This window comes from Microtus oregoni, unplaced genomic scaffold (assembly GCF_018167655.1).
Source record: "Microtus oregoni isolate MIOR12 unplaced genomic scaffold, Mior012 000047F_ref0000412, whole genome shotgun sequence".
Lineage (NCBI taxonomy): Eukaryota > Metazoa > Chordata > Mammalia > Rodentia > Cricetidae > Microtus > Microtus oregoni.
The window spans coordinates 7,365,658-7,379,722 of NW_024543221.1; the positions used below are offsets into that span (position 1 = coordinate 7,365,658).

Here is a 14,065-nt window from a genome sequence, read left to right on the forward strand (position 1 = left end):
ATTCCAGTATTCCGGGAGGCTGAGGTAGGAGGATCATAAACTCAAGATCTGACTGATGAAGAGAGGGAGTTCAAAGCCCAACCTAGGTAACTTAGTATAAACAGGCCCGAAGATGTACCTCAATAATAGAATGTTTGCATGGTATAGACTATTAAACAGGCCCTAGGTTCGGTCCCCCAGTTACACACACACACACACACACACACACACACACGCAAATCTAAAAAAGCTTTCAAAACAATTTTTCCTAAAAACAAAATCCAAGATGGATATCTCATTTTTCAGGGTCCAGACAAAACTATGAGACTAGGTCAGAAGTTTTTCTCTCACTTAAAATGCAGAACTATGGTCAGGCATGGTGGCAGATGCCTTTAATCCCAGCCCTGAAGAGGAACAGGCAGGCAGATCTCTGCGAGTTCCAGGCCAGCCAGGGCTACATAGTGAGACCCTGTCTCAAATAAACAAACATAAATACAGAGCTTCAATCACACTAATAGAAGCAGTATGTTTTTTAAGATTCATTTATTTGTATGTGCACTGGTATTTTGCCTGCATGTATGTCTGTGTGAGGCTGTTCGGTCCCCTAGAACTGGAGTTACAGACAGTTGTGAGCTGCCGTATGGGTGCTGGGAATTGAAGCAGGGTCTTCTGGAAGAACGGCCAGTGCTCTCAACCCCTTAGGCATCTCTCCAGCCCAGAAGCAGCATCTTGCCAAATGAAATTAACTGTGCATTAAAAGGCAGAGACACGGAAGTGATGGAAATTGCACTTTGTCTAAAAGCCAATTAGCAATAGTACACAAACACGCTTAAAAAAAATACATATTCAAGGCACAAGCATACAGATCTGGAGGGTGTAACTTGGTTTGTGAAGCTAAAATAAGACCATTTTCACATATATCAGCATCCTGTTTCAGATGGGACTGAGCAAGAAGCCAGACTGAAGGAACCTAAGGCTGGGATTCTACTCAAATTGGAAAAGGCACTGTTTCTGGTTCCCTCCTTAGACTCTTGGGGATGTATAGTATTATATCAAGGACAGCCTCTGTCTTTATGTGTTATCATTGTATATGAATGACATGCACACTGCATCACACCTTTCGTGACACCTGACACTGTCCCACCATGAAGCACTTCCTACCAGGCAGCACAGGCCTGGGCCTGCTTCTTCTATCATTACTCATTGCTTTTGGTTACATTTGTTTGGACACGGGCCACTTCTCAAGTTATGGTACAGCCCGGACCTCTCCAGCCACGAGTCTCAGTTCTTTCTGAAGCAGCACCAGTGATACTGTCCTCTCAAGTTTTGAGGGACTCAGGTGAGCCAATGTTTGACAGCAAAGAACAGAAAACACTGGGCAATAAATATTCAATAGCAAAATGGCGATAACTGGTTTGTTAACAGAAAAATGAAAGGGGAAATTCATAATGGTGGCTCCACCTTTATTTTATTTACAGTGTTTATTTACATTGGCCCGGGGGTACCTCTAGCACCTAGAATCTAGGTGATAGAAATTACAAGTACCCTCTTTCTCTTCCTTTAATGATATTGATGAATGGTGATATTGAATTTCACCATTCAAATGATGAAATTTGTTTTTTCATAAAACCAATTGAAGCATAAATAGCTAACATGTAGTTTTCTTAGTCTTTTAGGAGGAATCATATTCTACATGTACTGCTTGTGATTTATGAAGGACACAGTTGTTGGAGACCAATCTGGAAACCTTATGAATTATTCCGTACAGGACTGGGACCCAGCAACGAAGGGGACTAAGGATAAAGCTGGACTGACTCCTGGGACTCTTGGATATTTATTTTTCACCATTACAGCAATAACTCTCTACTAATCTAACCTTCCCTGTGGCCCACCTCTAACCCAGGACCAGGGCGCGACTGCGCATAGAGGAGAAGGCTGCGGCTTTCAGGTGGTGACAGGTGCAGCTTCCTGGCCTCTTTAAGAGCAAAAGATGTTGACCTTCCCACAGCCCTACTTAGCACTGGCAAGAAGCAAAAGAGACAGGACTGAGGCAGAGAACCAGGGAGACCTCGGAATACACTGCGTTCCTGGCCTTGGGTTCATCCCAAACCTAAACTCCAGTTCCTCCGGTTCCAAAGGTGATGCGAGCTGGTCCCAAAACAGCTAAGAGGTCGAAAAGACAAAACCGGGGTGCCTTCTGGAGGAACCCCGCCATCAATCAGCCACTGGGATTGCGCCCCAGGTACCTTAGAGCGTGGGTCTAGGTCTTACGTGGAACCAGGTCCCCGCGGCAGGCGTAGGGACGCTCTTGCCTGCAGCATGGGGCGCCCAGGATGCGGGGACTCGCCACCCCATCACTCGGGGAGCCCAGCTGGAGATTGGGGACCGGGAAGCAGTGAGCTGACCCCGGGAAACCCGGCTGGGTATGAGGCGCCCCCCAGCCAGGTCAGAGCAGCAGAGAGCAAAACCCGGCAACAAGTGGTAGGCGCAGCCCCCACGCCAGGGCCACCAGGGCGATCGGCGAGCAGAGCGTCCCTGCATGGATTCCGTGGGCCTGAGACCCCCTAGGCTAGGTGCGAGCTGCGGGACTCCGACCCGATCGGCCGTCGCCGCCACCCGGGAAAGCGCCTCCCGCCCAGCCACCCCACACTCACTGCTGCACTCTTCGTCCGCGCACACTTTGAGGTCCGAGAAGCGCCGGCCGGGGCTGGGGTCCGGCTGGCCCGGGACCCACCAGAGCGGTCCGAGCAGGAGCAGCCAGAGGAGCAGCCCCGGCGCCGCAGCCATGTTGTGGGCACCGCGGGCGCGGGTGACGCGGAGGCCGCCGGCGGGCGGTGCCGGGGGCGGGGCAGGAGCAGGCGGTGCCGGAGGAGGCGCCCGGGCGGCGGGCGGCAGCGAGCGACACGTCAGCAAGGGCTCAGAGCAGGCTGCGCTGTGCCTTGGAGGAGGCCGTGGCGTCCCTCCCGAACTGCTGCTGCCTTGGCAACCGCCACAGTCGCCTTCCGCCTCACCCAATCGCCGACTTCGGTTCACAAACGACCCTCCGCGTCACCCGGTTCGTCACTCTGCCTCTCTGCACCATCCCAACAGGTTCTTCTGCCTCCCTCCTTCAGCTTCGAATTTCTGGTCCATGCTAAAACAGCCATCCCTCTTCATCACTTCCTCCAACTGCCGTTCTTAGTTTTGAACCGCCAAGTCCCACACAGGGCTGGCCACAATAAGCAACTAATCCAGGCACAACCCCCTTCAACTCCCCCGAAGTACACACTCACTTCAGACTCCGTGGGATTGTTTTGACCCCGATCACACCCTTCTCCTTTATTTTAATGGAATAGTAGGTGAGATGGTACATTAGAAAGCTGCATCCTTTTAGGAGGTTAGTGGACAGAAAACCACTGTCCTGTAACCCTCTGCCCAAGACCTTGAGATCCTCGTCTCTGTCCATAAAAAAGTCATCTAGCCCAACATGTGTTCCTCCTTCCGTTTCCCACCCTCTGCTCTGCCAACCCTGGAGGCCAGATCAACTTCATAGCTCGTCTGGATGCCCTCGGGTAGCCAATAGCTGCTGTCTCGACAGTAGTAGTAGCTCGATTAAATCCGTGAGGATAAAGTCGGAGGTGTCTCTCCTCTCCTCAACCCTTTCCACAACTCCGCATTTCCAAGTAATATGCAATGGCTTTACCACAGACTACCCTGCCTCTCTTGCCTTTGGTGGCAACCTTCCCCTTCCTTTCCTCTGCAAGGCCCACTCAAACAGCAAGTCCTTGGTGCATTTGTGCTACCTTCAATAATTGCTCTCATAGTCCCCCAGGGTAAGTACCCTTCCGCCATCCTCCCTCTGTAGCAGCACCACACACCAGTCTTCAAATCACACACACACACACACACACACACACACACACACACGAGAAACCTTCCCAGGATGGTTAGCGCTTTACTTAGTGCATTTACCACTTAGCTTATGTTTGTTTGTCTGTCCCCTAACCAACTTCAAACAGCTCCATAAGAGTGGTAACATTTGTTTTATTTGTGTGGTATCAGTGGGCATGCTCAGCACGAGCTAGCACTGAGCTACATCCAAGGCCCGATTTGTTTAGTTCGATCCTCTTGGCTGGCTAGGGAAACGTCTGGAACACATGATGTGCTGCTCGACAATGAACTGCTGGTTGTACCTCGGATCCCCTTTGTCACATTATTGGATTGCAACCACGTCCCACGCACAGGGTACTCAGTGTTTTCCCCTCAGCAGCTGCCCAACACCAGGAACAGGTCCACAGATGTGTTTATTAGCATGGGACATGTCTGTCAAAGTGAGTGACCACACTCTCCCTGTGCCATTTCCTGTTGTGCTGTGTGCTGCCGGGGTAGGGAGAGCAGAGTAGTTTAAAGTCTTATTTCCACAGAATAGAATTAAATGACATTTCATTGGTTAAAAAAAAAAGAAGAAGAAGAAGAGTAACAAGCAATGTGGCATTTTGACTTAAATATGTTTTTACATACAGGGTCAATGCTTCTGTTACTGAAGAATAGGCTCCTTGGCGCATGAAAGTTTTCATTTTTAAATTTCTTTGTTTTCTCTGGAAGTGCATTGAAGCGATCAGAGGATGACTCTAAGACCAGCCTTCTACCAGATGGGTCCCAGGGATCAAACTCATGTCTGCTGACTTGACAGCATGTGTCTATTCATTAGCTCATGGGGTTCTGAAGGCTTAACTTACATGTATTCCTTTAAAAATATATTTCTTTAAAGAGACATTAGCAGTCTAGTGGATCATGAGAAAAAAACTTCTCAGGCGACAACCAGGGTGGTAGTGATGTCGCCCACTAGTGTGTGTGTAACCAGTGTGTGAGTAAGCACTGCTGTTGCTCATGCATTGCATCTGATTGTGGGGCTCTGGTGCTTAACATAAACTCTGACACTGGTGCATCATTTGCTAGCCCCACAAAGGGGATTTTCACTGTGTAATGGTTAAAAGCACATTTGTGTTGTTTGTGGTGGAAGGGACATAGAAATATAAGATATAGCAGGTTCTTGACCTTGGAGAACCTCTGCGTGAAAGAGAAGACAAGACAAATATATCTGAAACAAGCAGAAGACAGCATAGCAAAACACATCATTGCGGACTTGCCCTGACACCTGTCTAGAAGTGTAGCGGCTTATAATGAACTCAGTCAGAGATTGTAATAATATATATAGCTTTAATTGGAAAATAGACTTACAGAACCAGAAGTTCCAGGGAAGAACAGGAAAGCAGAAGGGAAGGCAGGGAGCACGCCCGCAATCTTTATAAGTAAAAAATATCCTCGGGGGACCCCGCCCCCTGCAAGCAAGGTGATTGGCTGAGTCTCCCCTACTTGGAAGCATCCGGAAAACCTACTAGTGGAATTGCCAGGAGCTGTCTTTTATGAACAATGGAAGTGCTCATTGAGGACTACAGCTTCCATCCAAAGAAAAACAGGGAAAAGACAGCAGCTGGGATGGATTGCACTGAATGGGACCAACAGCAGACTGGGCATCATAGAAGAAAATCCTGGTGAACTACAGATGAGATGTAAGCTCTCCCACAGGAAACAAAAGCCTGGAAGAAATGAACCACGAGCATCGGCAACTTGACCAGCCCAGTGTACATATAATCAAGGCTCCTAAGAGAGACAGGAAGTCAGAAAGCGTATGTGAAGGAATCATGAGGGAAATGTTCCAAACCTGACGGTCACTTACTGATTTAGGAAACTCAATACACTCAGACTCACAAATAGTGATAAAATAGTTACCATGCAGCAAAATACTTAAAACCAGTGGTAAGGGGCTGGAGAGATGGCTCAGAGGTTAAGAGCACTGCCTGCTCTTTCAGAGGTCTTGAGTTCAATTCCCAGCAACCACATGGTGCCTCACAACCATCTGTAATGAGATCTGGTGCCCTCTTCTGTCATGCAAGCAGAACGCTGTATACATAATAAATTTTATTTTTTTTAATTAAAAAAAGTGGTAAGGGAGGAAACTACAGGGTACTTAGAGCAGGCACCATATGTACATAGGAGTGAAGATAAAATGACAGAGCTGAGGTGGTGATGGCCACGCCTTTAATCCCAGCACTTGGTGGGCAGAGGTGGGCAGATCTCTGAGTTCCAAGACAGCCAGGGCTACACAGAGAAACCCTGTCTCAAAAACTCAATCATACTAACAATAAGATAAAAATATATTTAAAAAAATGACAGAGCTGAATGACGAGTTAATAGGAAGGTGTTTTATCAACACCCTACTAGAAAGCCAACCAATCACAAGGCAGTGTTTTCTAAGCAAAGAACTTGATGTGTCAGCATTAAGAAGGTTTCTAGCCAGGCCTGGTGGTGTCGACCTGCAATTCCAGTATTCAGGAGGCTGAGGCTGGATGATCATGTTTTCAAGGCCAGTCTCGGCTGCACAGTGAGACTCTGACCTCTAAAACAAAAACAAATCTGAGGGCTACAGATGTTGCTCAGTGGTAGAGCCTGAGCCTTGAATATGTAGACCCTGGGTTTGCTCCAAAGTACCACAGCCAATTAATAACAACAATAACAACAACAAATAATAATAAAATAAAATTATTGTAATTATTATTAATAATAGTAGCATAGTAAGAGACAGAAGACTCTGGTCAGATACGAGAAAGGAGATTATAAGGTAACAGAGAAATTTAGACCCCCAAAGAAAATGAACTGACATGTCAGAATTATCTTTCAGATATGGAGTGAAATCCTTTAATTCTTCAGAATTAAAATAAACTTCCACAATTAACTACAAGTGAATCACAGATAATAAAGTATAATGTTAGAAGGTGTAGGGGCAAATCTTACATCAGACATGGCTTATAGATGTGGCCCTGAACCAGAAGCAACCAAAGAAAAACAATGTAGCTAAGGTGTCCCTCTCCAGCCCGAAAACACCTGTCAGAAAGGACTTGGTAAATGGAAGTGAAAAGACATACAGAGGTAAGGAAGTGGCAGGGTGCTGGCCTTGTCTGCAATCCTAGCACTTGGGAGATGTAGGCGAGAAGATGAGGAGTTTAAAGGCTAGCCTTGACTGCATACAAAGTTCAGAGATAGCCTAGGCTATATGAGAACCTCGACTCTTTTCTCTTCAGAAGAAAGTAAGTGTAATTCATACAGTTAGTAAGGGGTTCATATCTAGAATACATAAGCAATTCTTACAGCTCAGTATAAAAGACAACTTAGTGTGTGAAGGCCACTAACCAGATGATACTGTGTGCCGTGAACCTTTAGAAAATGTAAAGCAGAAGCCAATGGGTGCATGCTTAGAGCTTACGAGGGTGGCTACAATGAAAAAGACAGTAACAATTGTAGGTGAGGATGTGGAACAATAGGGTCCCACACAGTAATAGGGACAGGCCGTAGACCTGGGTGTAGGAATAAATCAGTAATACTCCTGCAAGATAACACAGGACAAAATGTACGGCTGAGAGAAACTGGAGAGGAGGAATGGCATCGCGAAACTGCATACACACAGGAGGGCCACGGCTTAATTCTTCTTTTTATTTTCCTTTCTGTTGCTGCTTCTGATTTTTCCTCTGTTCTTTTGCCCCGTTGTTTTCCTCCTCTTCCTCCTCCTCCTCCTTTTTCTCCTCTTCTTCCTCATCTTCTTCCTTCTCTTCCTTCTCTTCTTCCTCCTCTTTCTCCTCATCCTCCTCTTCTTCCTTCTCCTCCCCCTCTTCCTCCTTCTCTTCTTCCTCTTCCTCATTTTCTTCCTCCTCCTCTTCCTCCTCTTTTTCCTCCTCTTCATCTTCCTCTTCTTTCTTCTCCTCCCCCTCTTCCTCCTTCTCTTCTTCCTCTTCCTCCTTTTCTTCTTCCTCCTCCTCCTCCTTTCTCCTCATTTCTCCTTCTGCATCTTTCCTGATGTTTTCCTCCTATTATATCTCTTATTTTTCTCTTTTATGCCCCCAAGACAAAAATTTCTAAGCAAGAAAAGATTGCCTCACAACCACAAGTTACATATTTCCAAAACCAAATTAAAATCTTTACACAGGAAGAAATTACGTTATGATCACAAGTTGCATGTTTTCCTTAGAAGTCCACAAGGAAACATTTTTCTTTGTATTGATTTTTCCACCATAACATCTTCACCCCAAAGCAATGATTCTCTTACAACCGATGAACCAAGTTTTAAGAAAGCTAAGACTATTTCAGTCAGTTCCTTTTGTACTGGCAGGCAGCTGTTTGACCTTTCAGTGTAAGGCTCCTATCCTGTTTCTACTATAGAGAAACATTAAACAAGTGGCCAGCTAGCCATTTCTTTTCCTTTATACACAATAGGGTCATTTAATTTCCTTTCAGAACTTTTTTTCAAGGTTCATACCGGGGCCTGTGATTAATTCTGGAAGTTACATGATCAAGGAACTCAGACCTAACCTTGGATGTAGGAGTATAATTGCTTTCTTTGATCATTACCCTGTTTCCCCACAGGCTGAATTCATGTGTCTATAATGCATGAAACTTCCTTATTTTTATTTTCCATCTTCTGAAAATCTCCCATCTATCAAAGGAGAAGGTGACTTCTAGCCTGTTTTGGGTTTTTATTGTTGCGTTTGTTTTTTATCTCTTATTGGAGCAACTGGCAGACTAACCTAAACTAGTTCCCTAATCATCTTTCTGACTGTATCTTTTATCATAGATCTAACTAATCACCATGGCCTCTCCAGGATGTACAGCATAGCTTTGCTACCCACTGGGCTGCATTGCCATCTGTAGCTCCTCTGACATGCCCACCGGCAAAAATGTGTGTCAATTTAGATTTGACCAAAGAGAATTTGAAATGATAAAAAGCACAAACTCTGAAAGAAATGAATCAGTACATTGGATTTAATCAAAATGGAAGTTTCTACTCTGATTTCTATATTCAGTGGATAGAAATTCAAAAGCAAATCAAACGGGATAAAGTGTTTGTACAACATGTCTATAGACGAATTAGATCAAAATATATGAATACTCTCACAACTGATTAATAGTAGATCAACCCTACTTGGAAAAGTGAGCAAAAGCGATTAATACCCAGCAACTGCACACACAGAAGGTACTGCAGTGGGAATCACTGGGGAGATGCAGTTCTCAACCACATTCTTACCCAGACGCGAGCATGGTGCAATTAAAAGGTTCGATGGGCTGGACAGATGCTCAGTGGTTAAGAGCACTGGATGCTCTGGACAGATGCTCGGTGGGTAAGAGCACTGGATGCTCTTCCAGAGGTCCTGAGTTCAGTTCCCAGCACCCACATGCTGGCTCACAACCATCTGGAATGAGGTCTGGTGCCCTCTTCTGGCATGCATACATAATAAATAAATCTTTTAAAAAAGCAACACTGTCTTCACCAAAAATTTTAAAAAAGGTTTGATGCCGACAAGTACTGAAAAAGCTGAAGTGTGCTAGAAGACTCACAGCGCTGCTGATTGGAGCGTGAATGGTGTAGTCAACAGTGTGAGCTGTTGGAAAACAGCGAGGCGATTTCCTGACTATAAAACACATCTGCCTTACACACCCAGAGAAAGGAAACAAAAGGCATGTACACACTCTGATGATGAGTGGCTTTGTTTGAAGCAGTAAAAAGAAGCAAAGCAAACAAAAAACACAAGCAAACATACGTCCATAAATAAGCAAATAGAAGATATATTTTGGAAAACAACTGAAAAAAAAATGATGGGCTATTGAGATTAGCAGCAGAGGAGATGTGGCGTGTGATAAGTTAGGCAAAAACACCTACTGTGAACTTCTACTTGCATCATGTGCTACAAAGGGCAGCACAGCTGAGCAGTTCCTGAGGGCACTGCAGGAAGGCCAGGAGTAGCGGTTTGAAGAAGACATGTCCCCACAGGCTCAGGTCTATGGACACTTGCTCATCGCTGGTGGCGCTGTTCCAGGAGGTTATGGAACCTTTGGGTGGTGCAGCCTGGCTAGAGGAAGTACATCCGTGGGGTGGGGTTTGAAAGTTTAGAGCCTCCCCATGACTGCTAGTTTGTTCTCTGTGTCCTGGGTGTCATTGTGTTATGACACATCAGCTTCCACATCCAGCTAACTGGGCTGCCTTCCCCCTGCTATAGACAACCACTATGGAACTGTAAGCCAAGGTAAACTCAGTCTTGGGTAAACTGCTCTTTGTTGTGGTGCTTTATGGTCACAGCAACAAAGTAACTAATACATTAGATAAGGAAGGGGCGGGCACAATGGATGGGAGTGACTAGGTATGTCTGTCCCTTCTCTTCACTGTGTGCTGATTTCATCTGCGTCTGTGTGCACACATATATAAGAAGATAATTTAAATGCTTAAATACAACAGGTGCCTAAAGTTAGAAAATATTTATATATGAGAAATGTATACTATTAAATAGAAATTATCAGATTCATTTTTTTTATTTCTGTAAATGGACAACTCTAGAAATCTGTTACTTAGACACAATTCAAACAGAAACTAGTCAGTCTAGGTTGGTAGCTCCTGCTATGATTCCCACATTCAGGAGTCAGAGGCAGAAGGATTGCTGTGAGCTTGAGGCCAACCTGGTCTACATAGTGAACTCCTGGCCTGCCAGGGCTGCATAGCAAAACCCTGTCACAAAACAAATAAAATAAAATAAAACAAAACAAAAGCTACTATCCTTAGAAGTCTGAGTTAGATTCTATTGAAAAAAAAGTGCAAACTACCGTGTAAAAATACAGTTGAAAGGGAAGTGTCTCCTCACTGGGGCTTGCAGATGGTTTCTTACTAAGCATTTCAAACTGACCAGTTTGGACTATGAGGAAACCTACATGTACATATAACATGAAAAATGTCCTCTGTCTTGGCTTCTGTCTCGGCATTCACCAAGTGGAGGAAATTAGCTACACTGTTGCCCAATGAAAAAGATTCACACTTTTTCCTGTCAGAATGTAGACTCACTAGACCATCAGAGAGAACTGCCTGGTTTATACATGCCACACATGCTCCTAGGTGCCTCTCTGAACTGGCTATCAAGGCCTCGTCCTCAGCTTAATTTGGGGAGACAAAGCAAAGAGGCTTAGGTGTGAGAACTGACTGAAACATGATTCCTGAAGGGGCTTTGGGTGGTTTTGTTGGGCATTCTCCCACCCTTCTATGCCCATCACCATTTTGAGAAGGGAAAACATTCATCTGCAGGCCCTAACGGCAGCTTTCCTGCCCAGGCAAGGCTTGGACTCCTGTACCTTTATGTTTCAATCCGTTCCTACTCACACTGTCCTCCTCCACCCCTTAGGGATCAGAGCTCCTTTGTATTTACACATCCTTGGGTTTTGTTTGTTTGGTTTAGTTTGGTTTTATTTTTAAGCTTTCAGTAAAGCACTTACATATTTTAATAATTTCCTGACATATAGATATAGATACAGATACAGATATGTTTGGGCCATTTCTGACTTTCTGCTGTTTGTTTTATCTTTAATTTTTTGAGATTTGTTTATTTTTATTCTATGGATATGGGTATCACGCTGGCAATATGTTTATGCCCTTTCTGTGTGTGGTGCCCACAGAAGCCGGGAGAGGGAGTCCGATCCATAGTCAGAAACCAGCTACAAATGGTTGAGAGAGAACAAACAGGGCACAGCTAAGAGAGGGCTGTCAGCAGAGAAATGGATGATGTGGGGGCCAGGTTTGAGATGGCTGTCTGCTGGGCTGGGGTGCTGAGGGAGGAGGCTATGGAAACTCACATAGCCCAGTGTGTGGTGAGACCCTTCCACCCCAGTGCACATCTTACTCCTCCTGTGTGTGCAGTTTGTTGAATAGCATTATCTGTGTCTGATGAATGTACCTCCTGGCATGGGAGCCCTTTCATAGCTCACCTTAGAAATATTCAAAGGCAGAATCTTGTGGCATGCCTTTTATTCTAATCTATCAGAAGACTTTTCTGTGAACAGATCCAAAATTATTCTCTTAGACAACAGGACTGTTCTACACTATTGACTCATCTAACAGCCAAAAGCACCATACAGGGATGGAGAAATGGCTTAGCATTTAAGAATACACACTGCTCAGGACCTGAGTTCAGTTTCTAGTATCCCATGTTGGGTGGCTCACAGCTGCCTGCACTTTAGCTGCAAGGTATCCAGCACTCTTTTCTGCACTCCACAAGTGCGCACATGTGCACAAACCCACATGCAGACACATAAAATTATTTGCTAAAAAAATCAAAAGCACCACACTTCTTTCAGGAAGACTGGAGAAATGTTCTGTTTTTTGTTTATTTATTTACTTACTTGTTTGTTTTGAGGTAGGATCTCTCTACAGAGCCTTGACTGACCTTGAACTCTCTCTGTGACCAGGCTGGCCTCAAACTCAGAATCCGCCTGCCTCTGCCTCCTGAGTGCTGGGATTAAAGGCAGAAAACAATTTGTTTAAAGGAAAATAAGGAAAATTCATCCGACTACAGTGAAGGCATGCATACAACAGCAGAAGCCAAACTGGGTGGTAAGGAGAGGACGGATTATGAATGCCGTTGAAAACCAACACAAGAATTTAGTCTCAGCAGAGACCTAGACAGCTGTGGGACTTTAAGTAAAGGGAGTCAATGACAGACGTGGATACAAGAGAGCCACCTGCTCTGAGGAACATAGGGAATGAGGTTTGTGTTGAGCATGGCCAATTGGGCTTACTCCCTTCCCACAGCTAAGAAAGTCTTGTCACCGTGCACTTTCTCTGGGAGTGAGTCAAATACAAGGCCACACTTCCTGCCAACATGTACTATTTGTCCATCTCTGACAAATATTATTCTACTTCCTACCATAGAAAGAAAGAAACTCAAACATCTGCCATTGGTACTAATACACGGGTGTATCTGTAGGTTCCTGTTTCTGGTTGGCCTGAATTTACCTTGGCACCATTTTCCTTGAAGTCAAATATTTGGTGTTTTGTAACAAATGCAGAACAGATTTCAGGGTGTGGCCTGCACAGCTCAGTCTCTACAGGGCAGACTGCCTGGCCTTGTCCCCTTAATTTTCAGATATGAACGGCAGAAAGCAGCAGCAGCAGAAGAGGTGGGGAATGTAGCCAGCCGAAGGCCTGGACTAGCCAGCCAAAGGCCTGAATGAGGAGTCAGTTAACCACGATGAGCCATTGATTTTTCTAAGTCTTAGATTCTTTATAGAATTGCGGCCACGGTTAAAAGTTTACAGTAATTATTAAGAAGAAAATAAAAGGACTACCTATTTGTGTTGATCAACTAACTGATCAGAGAAATTCCAGTCTGCTACAGCCAGTAGAGTTGGTGGATGCTCCAGCAAGCCTTGGCAAAGGAAACATGTTTGGACGATGCTACCCCAGGAAATGTTCTCATTCAGAAACAGCAAGGCCAGGAATGTCCTCCCAAGCTTGCTGGGAAGATCAAAGGCACTTTGTGGAGGAGTGCCAAGACACAGGAGAAAGAAAACACATTTTTTAAAAAAAGATTTATTTTTAATTCTGTGTATGTGTGTTTGTCTCTGTGTGTGTGTGTGCATGCAAACACAGGTGCCTGCGGAGGTAAAGTCTAGGGCATCGGAGCCCTTGGAGCTGGAGTTATAGGAAGTTGTGAGCCTCCTGATGTGGGTGCTGGGAACTGAACTCTGGTCATTAACAAAAATTAGTTTGTGCTCTTAACTGCTGAGCCATCTGTCCAAGCCTGAGAAAATACCAGAGCAAATCTCTGGAGGTGTTTGCAGTTCAACAGGTCCATGCACACGGAATGATAAACAGGGTCATAAATACCCTTCTACAAAGACTGGACAATGAGCAACTGTGCGTGGGCAAAGTAGGAGTTTTCAGTGGCTAGTGTGAAAGCCCTTTCCTACCCAAACCTCCACGGCATGTGAGAAGGTACATGACGGGATGGATGATTGACAGCAAGAAAGGCTCTATATGTGAACACTTACTTCCCTTGTTTCTGGTTCCCCAGAATAGAATGTCTGATAAAAATATAATAACCAATTACAAATATAATTTAAGTTTTAGAAGTCATACACAAACTATTTAAAAGGTTAATGTAATTTTTCCCACAAGACTTCATTTTAGCTCCATAATTAGATATGCTTAGTGTCTACATATATAAACTGATTTGCCATT

The 14,065-nt window shown here is 44.8% G+C and overlaps 1 protein-coding gene across 2 annotated transcripts in view; it reads right to left on the reverse strand.

The window, feature by feature from the left end:
- Nucleotides 1-2,782, reverse strand: part of Mia3 (MIA SH3 domain ER export factor 3) — a 42,090-nt gene extending 39,308 nt beyond the window's left edge. For both annotated transcript variants that reach the window (XM_041635522.1, XM_041635521.1), the window contains exon 1: nt 2,634-2,782. In XM_041635522.1, coding sequence (XP_041491456.1) covers nt 2,634-2,766 — 133 coding nt within the window. In that variant the 5' untranslated portion in view covers nt 2,767-2,782. The remainder of the gene's footprint in view (nt 1-2,633) is intronic.
- Between the last annotated feature and the right edge of the window lie 11,283 nt (nt 2,783-14,065).